The 22,782-nt window shown below is 48.7% G+C and overlaps 1 protein-coding gene across 2 annotated transcripts in view; it reads right to left on the bottom strand.

The window, feature by feature from the left end:
- TBC1D22A (TBC1 domain family member 22A) overlaps nucleotides 1–22,782 on the bottom strand; it is a 313,242-nt gene that overhangs the window by 215,101 nt on the left and 75,359 nt on the right. For both annotated transcript variants that reach the window (XM_061204253.1, XM_061204252.1), the window contains one exon: nucleotides 5,396–5,466. In XM_061204253.1, the coding sequence (XP_061060236.1) occupies nucleotides 5,396–5,466 (71 nt within the window). The remainder of the gene's footprint in view (nucleotides 1–5,395; nucleotides 5,467–22,782) is intronic.

Below are 22,782 nucleotides of genomic sequence, written 5' to 3' on the forward strand. Positions count from 1 at the left end.
CTGCCGCTCGCCCTCCGCACCGTCCAAGCACGGCTCTAGGCAGCGGGGCTGCCTGGTCTGCACCGCGTCCCGAAGGCCCACGCGCTGCTGGAGTTGGTACGTCCCTCTCCAAAGAACCCATGAACCTGGACGCGCTGCCCCAGACCCTGCGTGGCCACGTCCCTCCCCTCCCCCAAGTGCCTGCTCCCAGGTCGCCACCCCGGCCGCCGGCCTCACCCTCAGGAGCCCCCCTACTTTGCTCCCGTTTTGTTCTGTAGCACTCAGCTCCTTGGAAGATACCGTGAAGCTTACTTGTTGCATTTACTGCTTGTGTCATCCCACTAGAACGCCAGCTCCATCGGGGCGGGAACCGTCACCCCTTTTGTTCACAGACAGCCCCCAACGGCTCAGGATACTGTCTGGACACAACAGATGCTCCACAGATACTTGGTGGATGAACAAATGATGTCAACAGATGTGCAAGGACACCGTCACAGCCCAAGGAGCGCCCTTGCCCTGGGGGCAGGGGAGGATGTGTCTGAGCTAATTGATGAGAAGTAGGGCTGCGCTGGCCCAGTACTGCTCTGGGTTGGGTTTGGTGATGGAGGAGAGGATGGAGGTGGAGAGAGACAGACACAGACGCCCTGAGAAAGGTGACAGAGCCGCATGGAGCACACAGGGCAGCATGTCCTGACTGCTTCTGGGCAAGCCCGAAACAGCCTGGCACAGGAGGGGCATGGACATGTGTGCCAGGCCAGAGCAGTGGGGCCACCCCCGTGTCAGCCGGGGTCAGAGTGGACAGCCTTATGCAGATCACCTGCGGTGCCATCAAAGGATTCTTAGTGAATGTGAATGAGTACCCAGAAATTCTCGCCACCCCCAAACGTTAACTAACGTACCGAAACAGGACTCCTAAAAGGCAAGGGTATCAAAACGGGGACACGGGCAATAAAAAACCCCACACATACTCCTGACGCTCCCGTTCCTAAAGGAAAACACACATATGCAAGTTGAGGCCCCTAGATAATTAAGCAAGACTGGAAATTATGCAAATGAAATATATTCAAGTATGCACTGAATTTTAAATGACAGAACTACAGAAAACTTAATTGCTGTATTAGCATGCTATAAAAACACTAATCATAAATGTAAAACAATGCATGCATATACTTATATCAAAATTGTCCCGGTGACACAAACATCAAACCGCTCCCTCCCGCTGGGTTTACGTGCAAACTCACCTCAATATATTGAAAGAAGGAAAGACGATACCAGAGTTTCACTGATCATTTCTAACCATTCTACTGACTAGCATAAATGTCAAGTGTTTACTTTGTTGTTGTTCAATGTTTCTGAAATAGTTATTTTTAAGAGTCAAAAATATGATTTTCTACAGCACTAATTTTTTTAAATTTTTTTAGTTTTTATTTTACATTGGAGTATAGTTGATTAACAACGTTGCGTTAGTTTCAGGTGTACAGCAAAGTGATTCAGTTATACACATACATGTATCCATTCTTTTTCAAGTGCTTTTCCCATTCAGGTTATTACAGAATATTGAGCACAGTTCCCTGTGCTATACAGTAGGTCCTGGTTGGTTATCTGTTTTAAATAAATCAGTGTCTACAGGATTAATTTTTAAAAGTTACTGCACGGCTTGCATGGAATATCAATGTCAACCAGCGTCAGTGGTGGTTTAATGGAAAGTTCTAGAGCACGTGTTAGCTCTCCATAAGCAACCAGAGCCAAGTTTCCCATCTTTCTTCATTAAAGCAGCATTTCCTACTCATCAGTTAAGAACAGTGCTCGTCCACGAGCCACCAGAATCATGTTAACGACAAATCTTGAACGTGTCGGGAACGTCATTCGTTAGCCAGGTCTTGAACTAGACTCATATTCAAGTTCAGCTGTGGTTGGTGGTCATTCTAAACTGGACAGAGCGTAAATTCTTCCCGATCCTGGGTTCAACTCTTGATCCTGGACACCAAGGGGGCTGGGACACCCACCTCCGCCCCGGCAGCTGAGCCCCGGACCGCACGATCCGGCTGAGTCAGGCCCAGCCGCTCCCCCGCCCAGCACCTCCGCCCAGGTGCGCTGCCCTCAGCGCCCTGTCTGCCAGCGGGCTCGGGGGTGCCCTGCCCTGTCCCACGTGGGGCCGGAGTGTCCTGGAGCAGCGGTCACCAACCCCGGGCCCGCCTAAGAACCCCTGGGGAACCCAGATAGCAGTACTTCCCAAGCTGCCCAGGTGACACAAATGTGGACCCAGAATGGAAAGCCACACAGGTCAAGAGGTGACCTGAAACTGCCACGTCCCTGCTGCCGAGCCTGGGGTGGGTGCTCAGCGGACCCCGTGTCACAGCGAGCCGGAGTCGGTACCAACCCTGACACCTCAGTCCACCCAAGGCTCGGACCTGTTTCATGGGCCCAAACATCTGCGAGATGCTTCCCAGGAGAGAGGAGTGTCAGGCTGGGTGAGACCCTCAGAGACAGAGAACGACCGAGAGGCAGCCCTGACTGCGGAGACCCCTCCTCCACACGCCCCCCTCCCCCGCGGCCCAGGAGCCCGCAGGGTTCTCTCCCCACCATCCCCGTGACGCCCTTGGGCCTGGCACTTGCACAGCGCCCAGCCGAGGGCAGACCCACGAGAAACACCTGCGGGGCCCGGGCTGCGTGAGGGGCAGGGTTCACCGTGCGCCTGAGCTTCCTGCCACAGGACACGCGCTGAGGCTGACCGCGCCGGGAGCACCCGTGGGATAAACAGAAGCCTCAGAAACAAGCCCCTGGGTCCGGTTTACAGGACAGGAGGTGACGGCGCCCACGGTCCGACCTCCTTCCGCCTGTCCGCACCCGGGTCTGACCAACACCCCTCAACCCGCTGGGTTCCCTGCCCCTGGGTGCCCAGAGCCCCCTCCCTGCCCCCGTGGCTGCACCACGTGCAGCCCAGGAGCCCTGCAGGCTGGGGTGACACCCCTGCTCGCCCGCACGGGCCTGGACGGTCAGTGAGCACAGTTCCAAAGCGCCCACCCTGGCTTTCTCCTCAACTGCCCGAGTCCCACCCACACCTGCAGCCCTGGACCCCCTCTTCCCCCTCCCGTTCTCCCTGCCCCAGCTCTAACCCCCTTCCAAGGGGCACAGACCACCGCTTCCAGAGGAATCTCTCACATGTGCACGGTCTGGCACACAGCATGCACTCAATAAATGTTTGCAAAACAAATGAAAAAGCAAAGGAAGAGAGCTGGAGATAGCAGCGCACTGGGGACGCGGGCTCCTGGGAAGATAGGCTCCTTTCCGTGCAGTGAGATCCAGCTCTGTCCTGGGGGCAGCAGAGGAAGGCAGGGACTCCATCCTGTTCCACAGGCCCCGTGAGGGACAGGACGTGGTCGTTTTCGCTTCCCTGCAACCTCCTGGCATCCACACACAGTGCCTGAGACACGGAAAACGCTCAATAAATACTGATCAAATGAACGGATAAGCCAACCAACGGCCCCTGCAAGAGGCTCCTGGCTTCACCAGAAACGCAGCCGCCCAGCCCCCCACTTCAAGCCTTCAGGGTGTGGCCCCTGAGAGCCGGCCTCCCCCGGTTCCAGCTCCCCGTGCCTCCCCATCCCCTCCCTCGTCCAAGGGGTCAGGCTGCTGGTTCCTGGGGAGCCGGCTCGCCTCGGCCTTGACCCCTGCTGGTCCTGCCTCTGCTGCATGCCCCAGGCCACGTGACCTCCTCATCTCCCTCTCCGGAGGAGCCCTGACACCCCCTTCGAGATGCCACAGAGGCATCCCACCTTCTCCAAGAAGCCCAGCCTGGCACTGCGTGAGTCTGCACTGCCCTGGAACGGCCCCCTCTTTCTTGGTGTCCCCCCCTTTGGAAGGACAGGTTCTGCTCATTGACCCCAACCCTTTTTTTTTTTTTAACTCAGCCATCAACGCAAGCCTAAGAGAGCCAGAAGTGTCCCACTCATCTCTGTCCTTTCTCCCCCACCTCTCACCCACCGCCACCACCTGCAGACCCTGGGAGTGAAGGCCTCCCCACAGTACGCATGCCCTCGGCACTTACACTGCTGCCCTCCTCTCGCCCACAGTGCCTGCCTGCATCCCATACAGCCCACAGTCTGTGGTCCCCTGAGCAAACCCTGCTGCACCCCTGACCAAACCCAAGCACCCCAACCCACTATGGTGGGCTAGTGTCTAATTCCCCTCTGCCTCCGGGCAAAGGGCCCCTGTAATCAGTGGTGGGTAAGTGAATAGATGTGCCTGAGCAGGCTGGACTTTCTGTCACCCGCATCCCCAGCGCTCCTGGTTACAGACTCTGCCCACCTCCCCCCCATCCCTTCAGATCAGCCAAGTGGAGCCCGTGCTATCTCCTCTTCTGCACCTCTGTCCACTGAGTCCCAGCTGGCCCTCTTCCAGGTCAATCACCGGGCAGCACGTGAGGGGGCCTAAACCATGACCCACAGAGGCTGAGAACGAAAGGAAAGAGGACGGGACAGCGTAATTCACGGAGGACTCTCCACCAGGTGCAGCACACCCTTAACAAAGACAAAACCGCAACAGAGGCTCTTAAAGGTATTTTCATCCAAATTTCCTGTAACCTATCTTAGAGGACATTTGGAAAACAGGATACAAACGCTTCAAATAAAAAACACCAAACAACATAAGCAATTGCAGTAGGTCTAATTTTAATGTCAGGAGAATATTTAATCAATAAATATTCACCATTCAGAGCTGCATGTGCAATTAGGATTACGAGGTACTAAGCTGCAAATTTATCAAGACTCATTAGCAAGAAAGAGTCTTTTAAATACTGAAAGACCCAATTTAGAGTAAACTCTTAGGGGTCCTTATTAACTTAGCTCCAAAAATAATAAAAAAAGGAAAGCGGGAAGAAAGCTGTCAATAAACTATTCTGAAGTTTTCAGCAGGGCCAAGCTCACTTCTGACATTGACTCAGGTGAAGTACCAGCACCCGAACTTCTCCAGAAGCCTCCACGACGGGCAGCTCAGCACTAGGGGTGAGCAAGCCACAACTCCAGCCTCCATCACACAAACACAAACTGTTTCTAATGTCGTGGTTACTAACATTAAAAAAAAAAAATCCTCAGTCAAACATATTTCCCTGTTTGGATCCTCAGAGTTGAAATAATTTTCTATGCTGGAACTTTTCTATACCACAGGTTTGGAAATACCACAAAGATTTAAAAACTAATAAAATCAGAGAAGAATACAGCTGTCATAAATTATGACTTATCCTCATTTTCTGCCAGCCTTGTCAAACCAAGCTTGAAATTAATCAAAGGATGGGAAATGCCATCGCAGCCCCGGCGAAGGCCCAGATCACCGCGGCACAGACAGGGCACGTGACAGGGCCGGGAGCCTGGCCTCGCAGGAGGAAGATGCACGGGCAGGTAGGCCCGGGAGGACTTACCGAGAGCAGCTTCCATGTGATGGCACGGACGGGCTTCGGGATCCCGGACCAGCTCAACTTCCGTAATTCTTCTGTTGACAAAAAAGAGACAGGGAAGAACAGGGTTACAAACAGCAAGCAAACCTTCCACTGTGTGGTGACACCCTCCACCAGTTACCAGGGGGCAAAGAGCCCCGTAAATGAAACCAGACTGAACCTAAATGATAAAAATTCCAGACTGATTGTTCTCAACAGACGAGAGAAGTTTCCACTCTATTCAAGCAAAGCTAAACGTGACCTGTTTACATTGAAACCTTAGCACGTGTTTGCTAAATGCACCCCAGTGTCCCTGCAGCCACCGAGACAGGTGAGGTCCAGAGGACTCGGCTTCCTTCCACCCCTCCTTCCTTCCCACCCTCTTCCTTCCTTCTCTCTCTCTCTCTCACTCCCTCCCCCTCCCAACTTCACATCTTTCTTTCATCCCATGTCACTCTCACCACTTACTGTTTAAGAAGACCTACGTGAGGTGTTTTTCCCAGGACTGGTTTTGAAAGACATTCCTTCATAGAGATACGCTTGTGTCTACACAGCACTGATAAGGATGTAGCCATATTACACACACCAAGGACAATCAAGTTTAAAGAGTACAAGTCACTGCTGCCCTAACGAACACCTACGGTGGGGGGGGGGGGGTCACAGAGGGGCAGGGCTGGCAGGGGCAGAGGAGCCTGGACGAAGGGCAGGATGGGGCACAGCCTGGGCCAGGGTGGGTGGGGCAAGGATAAGGGCCCCTGAATTCTGTCTGACCTTCTGGGTCGCCTCCAGTGTCTCCATCACATGCTCTGAACAGCTAGAGAACACATTTCAATTTGTAGATAGATAACAGTCAATGCCACAGAAACTGAAGTAATTATTTCTTTCCTTTAAGTTAGGAATCCACCATTAGGTCCTCCACCTAACAGCTCAGAGCTAATGATTAATACTAGGAATAAAAGAAATGATTAAAGAGAAGACTTTGGTAATATAATCAACAAAATACAAAGTCCTGGCATCTAATCTTTTTCCAATTACTAAAGTCTAAGTAAAATAAGTACAGAATAATTGGGCAACAGTACCAGCGATAACTTGCATTTTACGGCAATCTCAGAAAATATCAAATCTTCCCCAGTTCCCTAAGGATATTATGAAAAGCAGGAACCTAATATCCGAACACCAATAATGCAATGTTTACCAATCATGTTCCCAGGGCCTCTCTGACTGCATGAGCCTGGCTTTCTGATGATCGTTTATGAAGAAAGCCGAGAGAAATCTCAGTCGTTAATGTTCTCTCTCTTCATGAAAGAAACTCATAAAAATGGTACCTTAAACAGACAGTATGAGACACAGTTCTGACTTTGTGTGAGCTCTGGTGTTTAAAAGGAGCTTTCATGTATATTATTTGATCCTCCAAACAGCCTGAGTTCATTAGGGCTGCAATCCTACAAGATGAATGAGGAACAGTCTCAGAGAGGTTAGGTGACTTGGCCATGGCAGCACAGGAACCAAGTGACCTTCACGTCCCAGAGTCCTTCCCCACGATTAACTTGCATTGCTAAGAAGGCTTCTTGGAACACAGACAAGATTGAAATCTTAGATCAAAACACAACTGGATATCCAAAGAATAGCAGACACCAGTAGGATTTACTCCAGGAATGAAAGGATGGTTCCACATCAGGAAATCTTATAACTTTATTATGTTGTTGGAATGAGTGGATGGGAGAAGTAACAGGACTGCTCTGACAGATGTCAGGTGTGGACTTTCACCCCGGGCCCATTCGCCCCTTCCACCTTTCCAGGAGAATCCTGGTTATGCAAAATGACCACCCCCAGCAGCCCAGGGGAGGCTGAACCCACCCGCCTCACTCTAAACTTAGACCGGGTTGGTTGGTATGGAGCTAAGCCACGCCCTCACCGGTGACTGATTCGGCAATGGGCCTGGGACCCTATTTGAAGCACTGAGAAGAGAGAGCAAATTAGCTGGGGGCTTCTGAGAAAGCTCCTCCTGGCTCCTGGGAAATGTGTCGGACGTAACCCTCTCTTGCTTCCTCTGAATGTTGCTCGGGTCAGATGTCAGGCTGGGGACTGCGACAGCCACCTAGAATCCAACCAGCCTGAGGACGAAGCCAGCAGAGAGGCCGGCAGCACCAGGAGACAGGCAGGAACCAGGGTTCTAAGTTCAGCAAGACGGGCAGATGCAAGGGACAAAAATCAACAGCTTGCCACTACTGAGAAAAAAATAAATAGAAAACTTGGCAGGCATAACCTTAACAAGAAATGCACAACACCACATGAAGAAAACTATAGGGTTTTACTTAAAGACATAAAGAAATAGAGGAAAACACCGAGCTCAATGACTGACACTAACAAGTATTTAAGGAACACATCCACGGGGCCAGGCACGAGGCCAGCGGTAGGGGAATTACTCAAGTGACCACCACACAGCCCCCAGGCGCAGGGAACTCACCTCCCACTCCAAGGTCATGGCAAATGTAAAATCACGACTGGATTAAGTGCTTAAAAGACGAGGTGAACAGCACAATGAAGTCCTCAGTGGGAAGGTGTACCCAGTTAGGGAGGTCTCCTTGAGGACACGAGAACTGAAATAAGACCTAGAGATGCGGAGAGATCAACTGAGAGAAGAGGGGGCCGGAAGGGGAATATTCTGGGCCCAGGGAACAGCTTACGCAAAGCCTTGACCACAGTGTGGAAAAAGGATCAGAGGGGCCAGTGGCCCCAAAGAGCCCACTTAAGGGGCTACTTAGGAAGCCCAAGGCAGAGGTGATGGTGGCTAGGATGGTGACAGTGAGAGAAGGGCAATGACCAAAGAGAAATTTAGGAGATAAAAACAAGAAGACACAGAAGACTGGATCTAAGACTCAAAATTACAATGCTGTCAACTGTCCATCTTTAAGTTCGAAGCAAAGCCAATCAAAATTCCAACAGGATAGACTGCATGTAAGTTTCAGGATAGACTGAAACTTAATTAGCCGACCTGAAGTTCATCTGGAAGAGCAAATGCATAAGAGCAGCCAATAAAATTTCCAAAAATAATAACGTAAAAGAATTTGCATTAACGGATAAGAAAATGTATACTAGGACTACAATAATTAAGACATTAAGATTCTAAGAGCAAAACTAAAATGAAGAGAGAGATAAGTGTAACAGAATAAGTGGTTCACATCAAACCTGTATGTAGTTGTGATAAAAAGAGCATTCCAAATCAAGGGGCCCACCAACTAATGACGTCCCAACAATATAGTATCTATTTCCAGAGAAGTAAGTTAGAACATATATCTTACCATACAAAAACATATTTCCAGATGATTAAAGATCCAAAGATCTAAATGCAACGTGTGTGTATAAAGGAATGATTTTTTAAATACAAGAAAATATAAGAGAATATCTTGCTATCTTTGGGATGGGAAAAAGGTCTTCCTAAGCAAGACACAAATCTCAGAAACTATAAATAAAAAGCTTAACAAATTAACTATATAAAAGTTTCAAATGACTGTACAGTGAAAGAAACTACGCTAAAAAAAACAAATGACAGATCTGAAAAATACACACGCAACATAAAATATTAAAAGGTTAACATCACTAATATGTAAAGAACACATAAAAAAGTAAGAGTGATCAATCTACAGAAAAATGGAAAATTCACAGGAGACAGAAATGGCTAATAAATGTACAAAACTAGGCACGTAACCTTAATGGTGATCAAAGAACTACCTTATTAAAACAAGACACTTATCAAAAGTTAGAATCTTAGGGCTTCCCTGGTGGCGCAGTGGTTGGGAACCTGCCTGCCAATGCAGGGACACGGGTTTGAGCCCTGGTCTGGGAAGATCCCACATGTCGCGTAGCGGCTGGGCCCGTGAGCCACAATTACTGAGCCTGCGCATCTGGAGCCTGTGCTCCACAACAAGAGAGGCCGCGATAGTGAGAGGCCCGCGCACCGCGATGAAGAGTGGCCCCCGCTTGCCACAACTGGAGAAAGCCCTCGTGCAGAAACGAAGACCCAACACAGCCATTAAAAAAAAAAAAAAAAAAAAAAGTTAGAATCTTAAATAATGCCCAATATTGATGAGATTCTGGGTAAACAGCCACTCTCTTATAGTTTGGTAAGAGTGTATATTGATATAATTTTTGTGTTGGTCAAATTTTAAAGGTGTATAATGCTTGAGCAGCAACTTCACTTGAAGAAACCTATTCAACAAGGATGTCTGCAAAGGTACGCAAGGATTATACACAAGGGTGTTCATCTGAGTACAATCATAACAGAAAATTAGAAACAAAGTGTCTATTAATAGGGAGATGATTAAAAACCCTGTTACATCCCCACTGGATGACAATGTTGCCATGGAAAAGAATGGGTATCTTTCTGTGGGTGGATATAGAATTAACTTCTCTAAATTATGAAGAGAACAGAGAAGAGAATGTAGCCACACTGAGTATTTCTGCCAGCACACACAGGAATCGAGAAGCACAGCCAGACTTGGGGAGGGGTTCAGGGAGCGGGCTCGAGGATGCTGAAGACCTACCTTTCATTGTCTACCCTGCTGTGTTTCTACAAAGTTCCTGTGGCATCTCCACCTTTACCTCCAACTTTTCAAAATCCACCCAGCCTTCCAGGCCCAGCTCAGCCTCTTCCAGATCTAGGACACCTTCCTGACGACTCCAGCCCTCACTCACTTCCCTCTTCTGTGAGTGCCGCCTGGAGCCCAGAGCCCGGAGCCTGGAGCCCGGAGCCCGCCCACTTTCAGGGCCACGCCATGAGCATCAGTCTCACCTCCTAGAAGGGGCTTATGTGTTCCTGGAGGTCAGACCCCATGATTCTCCTGCTTGTCTGTCCTGATGCAGTGCCTTGCAATTGCTTGGCAGTAAGTACTGGAGAGATGCAAGGCCAATTCCTCCCTCCAGCCCTTTAGAGGTATTTCTTTTTTTTTGGGGGGGGGGGAGGTGTCACATTTTTAATTGAAGTGTAATTTATACACAATAAAAGAATGAATAGAGCCCCCCAACAAGACTGAAAACACTCCTCTCACCCTCTTCTAGTGCCTCCTTGCCCCCCACTCCAAGCTAACCCCTTTCTGATATCTATCACCATAGATCAGCTCTGCCTGTCCTTAAAATTCACGTAAATACTATACACGGGATGTCCTCATTTGTGTCCTACCTCTTTGCTCATGATGTGTCTGTCAGAGTCATGCGTGTAGCAGTAGTTCCTTCTTTACAAGCAGGGACAGTATTCTTTGCTAAGAACACATCACCATTTGTTTAGGTACCCACCTGCTCACAGATGCCTGGGTTATTTACAAGCTTTCCTCCATGAAAAAGCTGCTATGCACATTCCTGTGGATACCTGCTTTATGGGTGTATGTTTCCAATTCTATCAGGCAAACATGAAGCAGCACAACTGCTGGGTCACAGGACAGATACATCTTTAACTTTATTTAAAAAAACTGCCATGTGGTTCTCCGAAGTGGTTGTACCATTTTACACATTCCACCATTAATGTATGAAAGTTTTCACTGCTCCACGTCCTGGTCAAAATTTAGTGTTACGTCGGTCTTTAATTTTCATCATTCTACTAAATGTTAAATGGTATCTCATTACAGTTTTAATTAGCCATCATTCTGTGATGAGTAATGATGTTGCACGTTGAACAGATTTTCACGTGCTTTCTGGCCATTTTTATACCTTTTATGAAGTTTATATTGAAATCTTTTACCCATCTTTTTATTGGGTTGTTCGTAATAATTTTATTATTGATTCGTGGGTCTGTTTCTAATGATTGATTTTTCTTCTGATTCTAGGTCATATTTTCCTACTTCCTTGCATGCCTGGGTTTTTTTTTTTTTTTTTTTTTTGAATGCCAGATGTGCCACTTATCAATTTACTGCCTCTCTGATCATGGAACTGGGTCTTGTAAATATTTCTCCTTGGCCAGCTGGCATGACGCTCTCCTTTTCAGCAGAGGGTGAAGGAAGGACCGTCGAGGAGAAAGGGCTGCTCTGGTCCAGGTTCTCCAGGCTCCTGCAGAGGGTGGTCCCCAGCGCCCTTTAGCTCCCACCTCCCCCTGAGCAGGCTTTCTCCTGCACTTAGGCCCTGCAGAGCGTGTTTTCTCCAGCACACGGGCCCTGAGCACACAGGGTTTCTCCCACGTTCAGCTACTGGCCAGAGAGACTTCCCAGTCCCGGTACTGGCAGCAAGTGATGGCCAGCAACACCCCACAGCCGACGCCTGCGTGAGCTCTGGTGGTTGTCTGACTGACTGCTTTCTGGGGATTCTTTCCCTGCCTCATGGAATCTCACCCCACCCGTGAACAGATCAGCACTCCGCCAAGGACTTGAAGGGACGCTCTGCCGACACCTGGGCTCTACCTCTGGCCATTCTCTCCTGTCCAGCACTCTGCTCCACACGCTCTGTCCCGGCCTCTGGGAACCCCCTTTCCTGAGTCCTCAACTCGGCAAGACCGCCAGGTTCAGCTGCGCTGCAGCCTGCCAACTGCCTCCAACTGTAAACAGGAGCAAATGTAAAGCTCACCTTGCTGTTCCCCTTCGTTCAGGGTCCCATTCCGGCATCACCTGTTCCACAAGGTCCCAAGGCAGCTATTTCAAGTACTGGGGGCAGTTTTCCAGTTGTTACAACAGGGGAGCAATTCCTTTGACAGTTAATCCTCCACGGGTTGAAGCAAAAGTCAACTAACATATTTTAAAGACATTTTTGTCTATTCATCAGGAATATTGGTCTCTAGTTTCTTTTTCTTACAATGTCTTTGTAAGGTTTCAGTATCGGGGCTATGCCACCTTAATATAATGAGCTCAGAAGTGTGTTCTCCTCTCTTTTCTGAAATGAAAGACTTTCTGGAGAATCACTATTATTTCCTCCTAAAATGTTTGATAGGGTTCACCGGAAAAGCCATTTGACCCTGACACTTTCCTCATGTGAAGGTTTTTTCATTACAAATTTATGTTTTAAACTGATATGAGAGTTTCCAATTGCCTCTTGCATCTGTTTTGTTAGGCCATGTTTCTCAAGGAATATGTCCATTTCATGTACATTCTTGAATTTATTGGCATAAAGTTGTCAACAGTATCCACTTATTATTTTTTAATGTCTGTAGGGTCTGTAGTGATGTTTCCGCTTTCATATCTGACACTGGTAATTTGTGTTTTCTCTCTTTTTCCATTGGTCAAGTCTAACTACAAGTTTTTATTGATCTTTTCAAAAAACTAATTTTAGATTTTCTTGATTCTTGCTCTTGTTTGTACATTTTTCAGTTTACTGATTTCCACCTTTATTTTATTTCCCTTCTTTTATTTTGGTTTTGTTTAATTCCTTCCTCTTTTCCTAGCTTCTTAAGGTAGAAGCTTTGATCATTGATTTGAACCTTTATTCTTTTCTAATATAGGCATTTAAAGGTATAGATTTCCCTCCAAGCATTGTTTTAGTTGTATCATATGCATTTTTATTTGTATGGTCATTATCATTCAGTTTGAAACGTTTTCTAATTTTCCCTGTGATTTCTTTGATCCGTGAGTTATTTAGAAGTATGTTGATAAATTTCCAAATATTTGAGGATTTCCTGGGTATCACAGTAGACTGCTTTCTAATTTAAAGCATTTGGTCAGATGAACTTGGTGTTATTTCAATCCTTTGATATTTATCACGACCTGTTTTGGCAGCGCATATGGTCTACTTGGTGAATGTGCCATATGTCCTCGAAAACAATGTGCATTCTTCAGTTGGTGGATGTGGTATTCTACACACCAATTAGATCCAGCTGGTTGACAGCACTATTCATATCTCCCTTTACTGATTTTTATCTCTACCTATTCTATCAATTACTCAGGAAGGGGTGTTAAAATTTCTGCCTAAGATTGGAAATTGTTCTATTTCTTTCTTTATTCCTGTCAATGTTTGCTTCATGCATTATGAAGCTGTGTTATTAGGTACACACACATTTAGGAAAGGTACCTCTACATAACGAGTTGAACCTCTTATCGTTATGAAACATCCCTCTTTGTCTTAATAAAACCCTTTGTCTTGATGTTTATTTTTTCTGGTATTATTATAAGCAAATTAGTTTTCTTACGATTAGCACTTCCCTGGCATATCTTTTTCCACCTTTTATTTCAACTGCCTGAGTCTTTACGTTTACAGCGTGGTTTTGGCTTTTCTTTCAGCTCTCTGTCCCCATACTTCTTAGAATCAGACTGCAAAATCACTAGCTGTCTAGGAGAGAAAACTAAAATGTAAGAAATACTTTAATAAGCAGAAAATGAATGAGAAACAAATAGCATTTTTTCTACAATAGTGCATTTGCTTTCTAAAAAATAAAATTTGGAAACATTTTTATGAAAACAACACCAATATCACAACTCCATACTCATCTGTACTGTGAGTCTTTCCTTCTCAATAAAATTCCCACCTGGGAAACTGACATTGCAAACAGTCCATGACGAAAGGAAGCAGAGAGGTAGAGAGCAACAAACGCTAGTTGTGGATTCAATGGACCTGGGTTCAAGGCCCAGCATGGCCAATGAGAATCTGTGTGGCCTTGGTCAGTACTCTTAATCTCTGCTGAGCCCCAGTTTCTTCCTCTAAAACTTGTAGCAAGATAAAAATACCTTCCTTGCTTAAATCACAGAATTTCTGTAAGAGACAATACATGAGAAAGCACTGTGACATATTATACAAATGCAAGAACACGAGTCTGTTACGCTTACTGATGTAATTATTTGGCGGGTTGGGCTGTGAACCCAAACCATGCAGCCATTGGGACTCATTCGTTCTAACTGGATGTAAAATATCACATTTGAGACTGAACCAGAAATCTGTCACAAAATGGTGTATGCAAAGAACTCTTATTATAAGTACCTTTTTTTTTTCCCCTGAAAAGCCAGGAATAACAGAAAAATCAACCCATAATTTAAGCTATTTTTTTCTAAGACTCATCTCTTTTAAACTGGCTTTAATTCTTTTTTAAAGAGCTCCTGACTTATTTATTTATTTATTTGCTTTATTTTTTTTGGCTGTGTTGGGTCTTCGTTTCTATGAGAGGGCTTTCTCTAGTTGTGGCAAGTGGGGGCCACTCTTCATCACGGTGCGCGGGCCTTTCACTGTCGCGGCCTCTCTTGTTGCGGGGCACAGGCTCCAGACGCGCAGGCTCAGTAGTTGTGGTGCATGGGCCTAGCTGCTCCGCGGCACGTGGGATCTTCCCAGACCAGGGCTCGAACCCGTGTCCCCTGCATTGGCAGGCAGATTCTCAACCACTGCGCCACCAGGGAAGCCCAATTCTTATTTTTTAAAACTTTGGCAGTACTGAAATCTGGGACAAGAATAAGAAATGCATGTATATTACAGTCCCCTAGGCTCTTGCTTGAATCCAATCCAGAAGCTGAGCTGTCACCAGCGTCAGAAGGCCCTGCAGGACAAACACACCTCTTGTTCCTGAAAGCCACGGTTCGGGACAGTCTCATAAACCAGCAATTTGCCCAGAGCTTACTGAGCACCCCTTTGTGTAAGCTGCCCGTGGGGCCAAAGCCACTTCCACACTCCCCTTGTTCCGAGTCCGTCACACACGTTGATTTACCCAGTCTGTGAACACCGATCGACTCTGCAGGAGCCTCGGAGGGTACGATTAGCCCCAGTTCCTACCCTCCAGCGGCTCACTGGAAGGAGGGAGGGAAAGTCTAACAGTGCAAGTGTTTAGGGATGCTGTGCAAGAAAGGTGTGCAGGTGACACGGGACACAGGAGTAGAGGTGGGCTCCTCCCTGAAGAAGGGGGACACGGGGAAGATTCCCAGTGAGCTGCTGCTTGAGAGGCACCTTGACGCCAACTCAAAACCTGGAAGATTCATCTCTGCCCCCCAGCCTTAACCTCATCAACACAACAGGAAAGGAACAATGTCATAAACAAAAACGAGGGCATCAAGGAGGAGACGAGAGCAGACAAGAAACGTCAACAAAAATCTGGAAGATGGAACGTGGATGAGAGAGAGGGAGCTGACTCAGCAGAGTGGTGAAGAGACTAAAACCTGCTGCCTGAGAGGGGGAGGCCCATCCATGGCAGAGAACCCCAGAGGCCCGGCGGCGGCTGAACGCAGGTGGACCACTTCCAAGGCACGGGGGGCAGCCAGACCCCCGGAGCCACGCAGGAGTCCCCACCTCCCGCACAGAGAAACTACTCTAGGGTAAAGCCGAAAGTCACACACGGCAGGTACCGGTGGCTCAGTCCCGAACCAGAGTTCCAGCCACAGGAGCATGATGGCTCCCCATTTCCCAAACAGTGTGACACGAGCTACACTGAGAGGGTGGGGAACGAGAAGAGGGAAGGGAACCATGAGAGGTAACCTCTCTGCGTCCAAAGGAAGACGGCAATACATACAGCTGGACTGTAAAAATCTGCAGAATTTGCAGTGTTTAGAAACAGAAAGGGAAGTCTACAGTTTCTTATACCAAGACACAGAGTGACAGCCCGTGGGGACGGGATGCAGGGTGAGGAAGGCTGGGGGCCGAGGACTGCTGCTTCCAGTCTTATATTACTGCTTCATTTTTCAGACCAGGTGCATGGGTTACTTTGATAGAAAGAAAACTAACTGAGTAAGGTGGCCAGAGCACTGCAGCTGGAGGAAGCCCCCCACCCAAAAGCACGGTGGGGTGGACTGTAAAACATCTTCACAGAACTGTACGTAGCTCAGCACGATGCACCCACCCAGGGGGAGGGCGCGAGGGGGTGCCAGCGAGAAATCAGGCTGGAGAGGGAAGCAGGGCCTGCATCATACAGGGAAGGCTGGGAGAGCGTGCCACCCACCTGGATTTACACTCAGAGGAGCTGAGGGGCCAGCGTGGGCGGGGCAGAGCGGCGGGGAGTGTTAAGCAAAGATTGCCAAGGTGTTGTGACCGGATGTGGGTTTCCTAAGCAGAAGCACCGGTATTGGGAGCGAACGCCGCAGGGCTTGCTGGGTGACTAGGGAGCTAGAGGAAGAGCACAGCGACCCCTTCCAGATGTGAGGGGCACGGCAGCCAGTGGACCAGCCAAAGGATGAGCCTGGATCCAGCTGCCCCTGCGTCCTGCTCACCGCCCAGTCACCCCATGGCCACCCCACACCCAGTGCGCCAGGCTTTGTGCTGGAACGGAGGCGGGAATCCACCAGGCTGGTGCACCCTGCAGCACCCGCTTTGGAACACCGCTGCACCCCACGAGGAACCCCCAAACGGGGGGATGGTTGCCCCTGGAAGCAGATCACGACCACCCCACCACCCTCAGTCTTTCAAAGTCAAGTAAGTAACTTTCCAGGGAAGCCTGCTTCTCTTCTCAGGTGAAAATACGGAGAAATGGAAAACTTCCTAGCCACCGACACGTAAATGATGTGTCATACGGTGGCCCTCGCCACTCTATGTAAGAGGAAGCCTGGACGGGAGAGGAAAAAGTGCAGCAAGCCTGAGAAAGACGCCTGTCCCATTCCTGCCTGGCCTTTGGCAAATTGGAACAAGGTTTCCCTTCCACAGACAGAGCTAGGAGGGTGATGGAGCTAAAGGATCCTTCTGGAAGGTGTTTCTGCAGGACCCTGGGGCCCAAGCTGCAGTAGGGGATGGTGAGGGCTGCACTCTCTGAGCTCTCAGGAGCCAGCTTCAGTCTGTTCGGCAGCAAGAGGAGGAGGTGAGAGGCAAGGATGCCCAACTGCTTGGCAGCTCTTCTCAGTGCTCTGGGAGTCTCATCTTGATGACCCTTAATTGCTGCAATTCACATAAGAAAGTTTCACAAAATGACTTCTCTCGCTATAACTTTTTCTTTTATCTAAAGGGTTTTCCTCCAGACAGGGAAGGCGTGTGCGTTTAGAGGCATGAGAACCGGCAGAAATGGACAAACACTCCTCCTGGGGACACAGAGCTGAGCCCAGGGAGAGGGGACTACGGGGGTGAGGAGAGGCAGCCAGGGCTCGGGGCCTGAGGCGAGTCCTGCACAGTCTAGATGCCAGGCCAGGAAAGGCTTTGCACAGCGAGGCCACTTGAAAGGTGGGGTGAGGTCCACCAGACAGACAGACAGACAGACGGAAAGGCCTTCCCCACAGGGAGCATCTGAACCAAGGCCTGTGGGCTGGGGGCAGCAGGGCCCAGGTGGGGCCCTAAAAGAAAACCTGGAGGGACACAGTCAGGGCCGACCACATGAAGGACGGCAATGCTTTTATTTATTTATTTATTTATTTTTAAATCTATTTTATTTTATTTATTTTTGGCTGTGTTGGGTCTTCGCTGCTGCGCGCGGGCTTTCTCTAGTTGCGGTGAGCGGGGGCTACTCTTCGTTGCAGTGCACGGGCTTCTCCTTGCAGTGGCTTCTCTTGTTGCGGAGCATGGGCTCTAGGCACGCAGCCTTCAGTAGTTGTGGCACGCGGGCTCAGTAGTTGTGGCTCACGGGCTCTAGAGCGCAGGCTCAGTAGTTGTGGCACACAGGCTTAGTTGCTCCGTGGCATGTGGGATCTTCCCGGACCAGGGGTCGAACCTGTGTCCCTTGCATTGGCAGGCGGGTTCTTAACCACTGCACCAACAGGGAAGCCCAGCAATACTTTTATTTTGTATAAAATTACCTAACCTGACTTATGGGGCTGTAACTAACTCCCAACCAGGATAGGAATCACAGGCGGAGGAGGGGTAGATACAGATTCCTGGGCCTTGGGCGGGTTCTGAGCGGGTAGGTCTCCGCTCCGCTCCTGACCACAGAGCAGGGGCGCCACTGGCCTCACCCAGGACACCCCCCAGCAGGAGCCGTGCCTGAGGCTGCGACTTCACCCGAAAGGATGTAACGACCACACGAGAGAAGCTGGACCACCTGCTCCCACAGTCCTGAGAGTCCTGAAAAATGGGGGAGAGGGCCACCCCCGCTGCCAGAGTTTCCCGCCATTTCCTTTGCTCACAGACATAAAGACCTGAAGCCACTGGCAAGAAAACACATGGCGAGGCCTTCCAAGCTCCAGACTCTGGCTGCCCCACTGCATTTCACAACCCGGAAAGGGAAATGTTTTTAAAAGAATGAAAAGACAGAGATGCGTTTTATTGCAGAAACTGTGCTACAATTAACTGCTAAATCATTCTACATGAGATCAACCACATTCCTAAAAATTAAGTTTATCACCTGCTTTCAAACGTCCCTCCACCAAAAAGAGCTGCTCGCAACGTCCCCACAAAGGAAACCAAGACTCACACCCCCCTTCCCCCTTGTACCACGCACTGTAACACCATTTACTGCCACACAAACCATTCATGTGCTTTACAAAACAGCCAAATAACACATCTCCTGTTCACTGCTTAATTCACAGGTGCTCTAGGAAATTCCTCCCTCACACCATTTTAGAACTAATCTCTAGGAAGCGTTTTATTCACTAGATGAAGCTGGCCATGTCATCATCAGAAAGGAACATAGGACTGTGCGTATTCGAACCAAAAAGGAACCTGGCAATCTTATTTTTTTCCTTGTCATTTGTTTTTGTTTTGCTTGATTTTGCTAGTTTTAACACAGTTACTTGCTTGTATCACAAGCAGGAGTCTTCTTTCCTCTTCCTTTCCTTTTTCTTTTTTTTAATCATAATTTACCTCCATGAATATACCCGATTTGTTCATAGAGGGGAAAACAAATCGTATTAAAACAGAAGTCACTTTGTCAGCAATGACAGGAAAACAGCTCCACCCTCCATGGTAGGTGTCCTGCTTCTCCTCGGCCCTCCTATCTGGAAAGTTCGAGGCCACCTCCACCCCGCCCCTACCAGCTGCCGCAGGAAACAGCCCAACCAGCCAAAGTCAGCTTCCCTGCCGATCCCTATGTTCAGCCTGGTCCTCGTGGCAATCAACTAGAAAAACATGGACAGTATCAAGAGACTTGGATGTCAATGATAAAAAGACAAATAACCCAATTAAAAATAGGCCAAAGGATCTTAATAGATATGTCTTCAAAGAAGACATACAAATGGCCAATAAGCACATGAAAAGATGCTCAAAATCATTAGCCATCAGGGAAATCGACACCACAACCAGATGCCACTTCACACCCACTCGGATGGCTAGAATAAACAATGTAGGAAAACTGGAGCTTCTGTGATTACCTATATGAGAAAAAAGTCTAAACAAGAATGAATATATGTATATGTATAACTGAACCACTTTGCTGTACACCTGAAATTAACACAACATTGTCAATCAACTATACTCCAATAAAATTAAAATTAGAAAAAAAGAAAAACTGGAGCCCTCATCTAATGCTGAGGGGAATGTAAAATGCTGCAGCCCCTTTGGAAAACAGGCTGGCAGTTCCTTAAAAAGTTAAACAGAGTTACCACGTGACTCAGCAATTCCACTCCTAGGCATTTCACCCAGATGAGAACATAGCCACATAAAAACACGTGCATACATGAGTGTTCATGGCAGCGTTACTTACAACAGCCAGAAAGTGGAAACACTCCAAATATCCATCAACTGATGAATGGATACATAACATGTGGTCCATCCATACAATGGAAGATGATTTGGCCCAAAAACAACTGAAGGATAGACGCTACAACACGGATGAAGCCTGGAAACATTTCACTAAGTGAAAGAAGCCATTCTCAAAAGACCACATAGTGTATGATTCCATTGTGTGAAATGTCCAGAATAGGCAAATCCACAGAGATCGAAGATTAGTGGATGCCTAGGGCTGAGGGGAGGGAGGCTGCAGGATGGGGAGTGACCGCTTAACAGGCCCAGGGTTTCTCTTTGAGCTCTGAAATATACTATAGTGACAGCTACACAACCCTACAAACATACTAAAAACCACTGAGTTGGACACTTAAATGGTGAATTGTATGGTATGTGGATTATATCTCAGTAAAGACGTTTTCCAAAAGTCCTGGATAAGGAATTTTTTAAAGGCTATATAACCCTAACTGCCTTCTCAGGCGGGCGGATCCAGGCAAGGGGGGGCCCTTTGTCTCAGGGAACGTAATTATGGACCTTGGTGTGCAGAGTTTTGATCAGAACTGAGGAGGCTGAATGGTGCTGCACGGGGGAAGGAGGGGCTTGGATTGGAAGGGCCCCCCCAGCCCCAAGATGACAGGATGGTGCAGAGCAATGAGAGCCCTCCCAGGGGCCCCCAACCTTCACTACAGGAACTAAAAACCCGGCAAAGGCCCGCTCAGCTGGATGTGCTGCTCCGGGCGTGTTCATGGCTGGAGAGGCCCGCAGACGGACCCAAGACAAAGGCGCCCACTCTGAGGACACCACGCCCCAGAGACGCCCAGGGAGCCCTGCGCGTGCGCCCGGGCAGCCACGGGAGCCCAGGGAACACTTCATCCTGCACCAAGTATGCAGGGCTGAAGGCAGAGTTACGACTCGATGTCATGGAGACAGACACCTCCAGCTCACATCCAGCCTCGCTGAAAATGCTCACGCCCTCTGAGCCAGTCATTTCATTTCCGGGAATCTGTCCCAAAGAAACATTCCAAAATGTAAACAAATATGTATGCATAAAGATGGTCACTGTGGCGTTATTTATATGTTAAAAGAAAAGATATGACCTAAATGTCTAATAATAGGCAACAGACTAAATGAGAGTTCTATCCATTCCCTACTAACGGGAAATCAAGTACACCCACAGTGTTTTGGGGAAAACTCTGGTGTTTCAAAGTCTACAGCAGGGAAAGCGCCGTGCACTCTTCTGCCCGTCCTATGACCAGCCCTCCACCCACACCCCAACCCTTGACAGAGAACCCCAGTCATCTGCCAGTCACTTCACAAGGTCTAATTACACTGTTTTCCCTTCAATACCATTGATCCCACAGCCAATGCCGCATGGCATTTAATTAAAGGAAAGGCTACTGCTATTTCATGTTAAATATCTAAACCCTTTCAAACAAATTAGAAGCTTGAGCTTCTCTTCTTTGCTTTCCAGAAGGACTCGATGAAGACGGACCCTCAGTCTCCTATGATTTCTGCAGTAAGAAATATACGTACAGGACTTCCCTGGTGGTGCAGTGGTTAAGAATACGCCCCCCAATGCAGGGGACACGGGTTCAAGCCCGGGTCCGGGAAGATCCCACATGCCACGGAGCAACTAAGCCCGTGTGCCACAACTACTGAGCCTGTGCTCTAGAGCCTGTGAGCCACAACTACTGAGGCCATGTGCCACAACTACTGAAGCCCGCATGCCTACAGCCCGTGCTCCGCAACAGGAGAAGCCACCACAACGAGAAGCCCACGCACCGCAACGAAGAGTAGCCCCTGCTCCCCGCAACTAGAGAAAGCCCGCACGCACGGCAACGAAGACCCACCACAGCCAAAAGTAAGTAAATAAATTTAGGAAGGAAGGAAGAAAGGGAGGAAAGAAATATACGTACACATGCAGCAGGCCTGAGCTGCACACCTTCTGGGGTTATCAGTGTTTGCTGATAACAGTCCCTGGCAGCCGGCTACTCACTTCATAACAGGCAGAGTCTGTTAAGGGGTCAGCAAGTACAGTCATTCTGACGTTATAATGTCTGAGTATCAACGGGGGCAGCCACACAACAGCCCCTAAGAGAGCTTTCTGCCACATCCATGTGTCTGGTTAGGACCCTGAGGTCATCACGACCTCTTCCGGTTCCTGCTCTCCTGCACTTGCTCAGCACCCATCACTCTGGAGAAGCCCCCGAGACCAAACACCCCCCGGGAAGTGCAGAGCAGAGAGGCACCATCTCCCAGCTCTCCTGAGGGACTCCCTCCCCCACTGTGACCCCCAAAGGCCAGCGAGCACGCTCCTAGATGCCACATGTGACTGAGGAACCCAGCAGACAGGAAGCCGGCAGGAAGGCTGCAGACAGCCTTGTCAGAGATAAGCTCAATTAATTTTAGATAAGTGTGCAATGTAATTACAAAGGCAAAGCAACATAATCCCACAGTCCCCTGCACATCATTTCACATGTAAACACACAGAAGGAAGGCTCGGTGGCAATGAGAGGAAGACCCAGGGACAGTTAACAACTGACCGTTTCTGTTCCCAGCTACAGGTCCACACCCACGTGGCACAGCCAGGCTCGTTTCATCGTCCTGGAGCCACCAGGGTGCTTTCGGCTGGAACATCACCTATCCTTGGTGTCTCCCCAGCAGTCCACTGTCATCCACAGAACCGCTTCCCTGGCTCCCAGCCTGCCCCGCCACTTCCACCCCACCAAAGCGATCACCCCCTTCCCTCTCCGGGTGCACACTTCTTTTGGTGCCAGCACAAGCTGTTTCTGGTTCCAGGTCTGTCTGTGCCCTGACCAGGGGCTCCCCGAGGACAGGGACTGTGTCTTACATACCCCTGTACCCCTAACTCCTGGCATCACGGCTGCACAGACAAGGTGCTAAACCCTACACCT

This window comes from Eubalaena glacialis, chromosome 11, assembly GCF_028564815.1.
Source record: "Eubalaena glacialis isolate mEubGla1 chromosome 11, mEubGla1.1.hap2.+ XY, whole genome shotgun sequence".
NCBI classification, from domain to species: Eukaryota; Metazoa; Chordata; class Mammalia; order Artiodactyla; family Balaenidae; genus Eubalaena; species Eubalaena glacialis.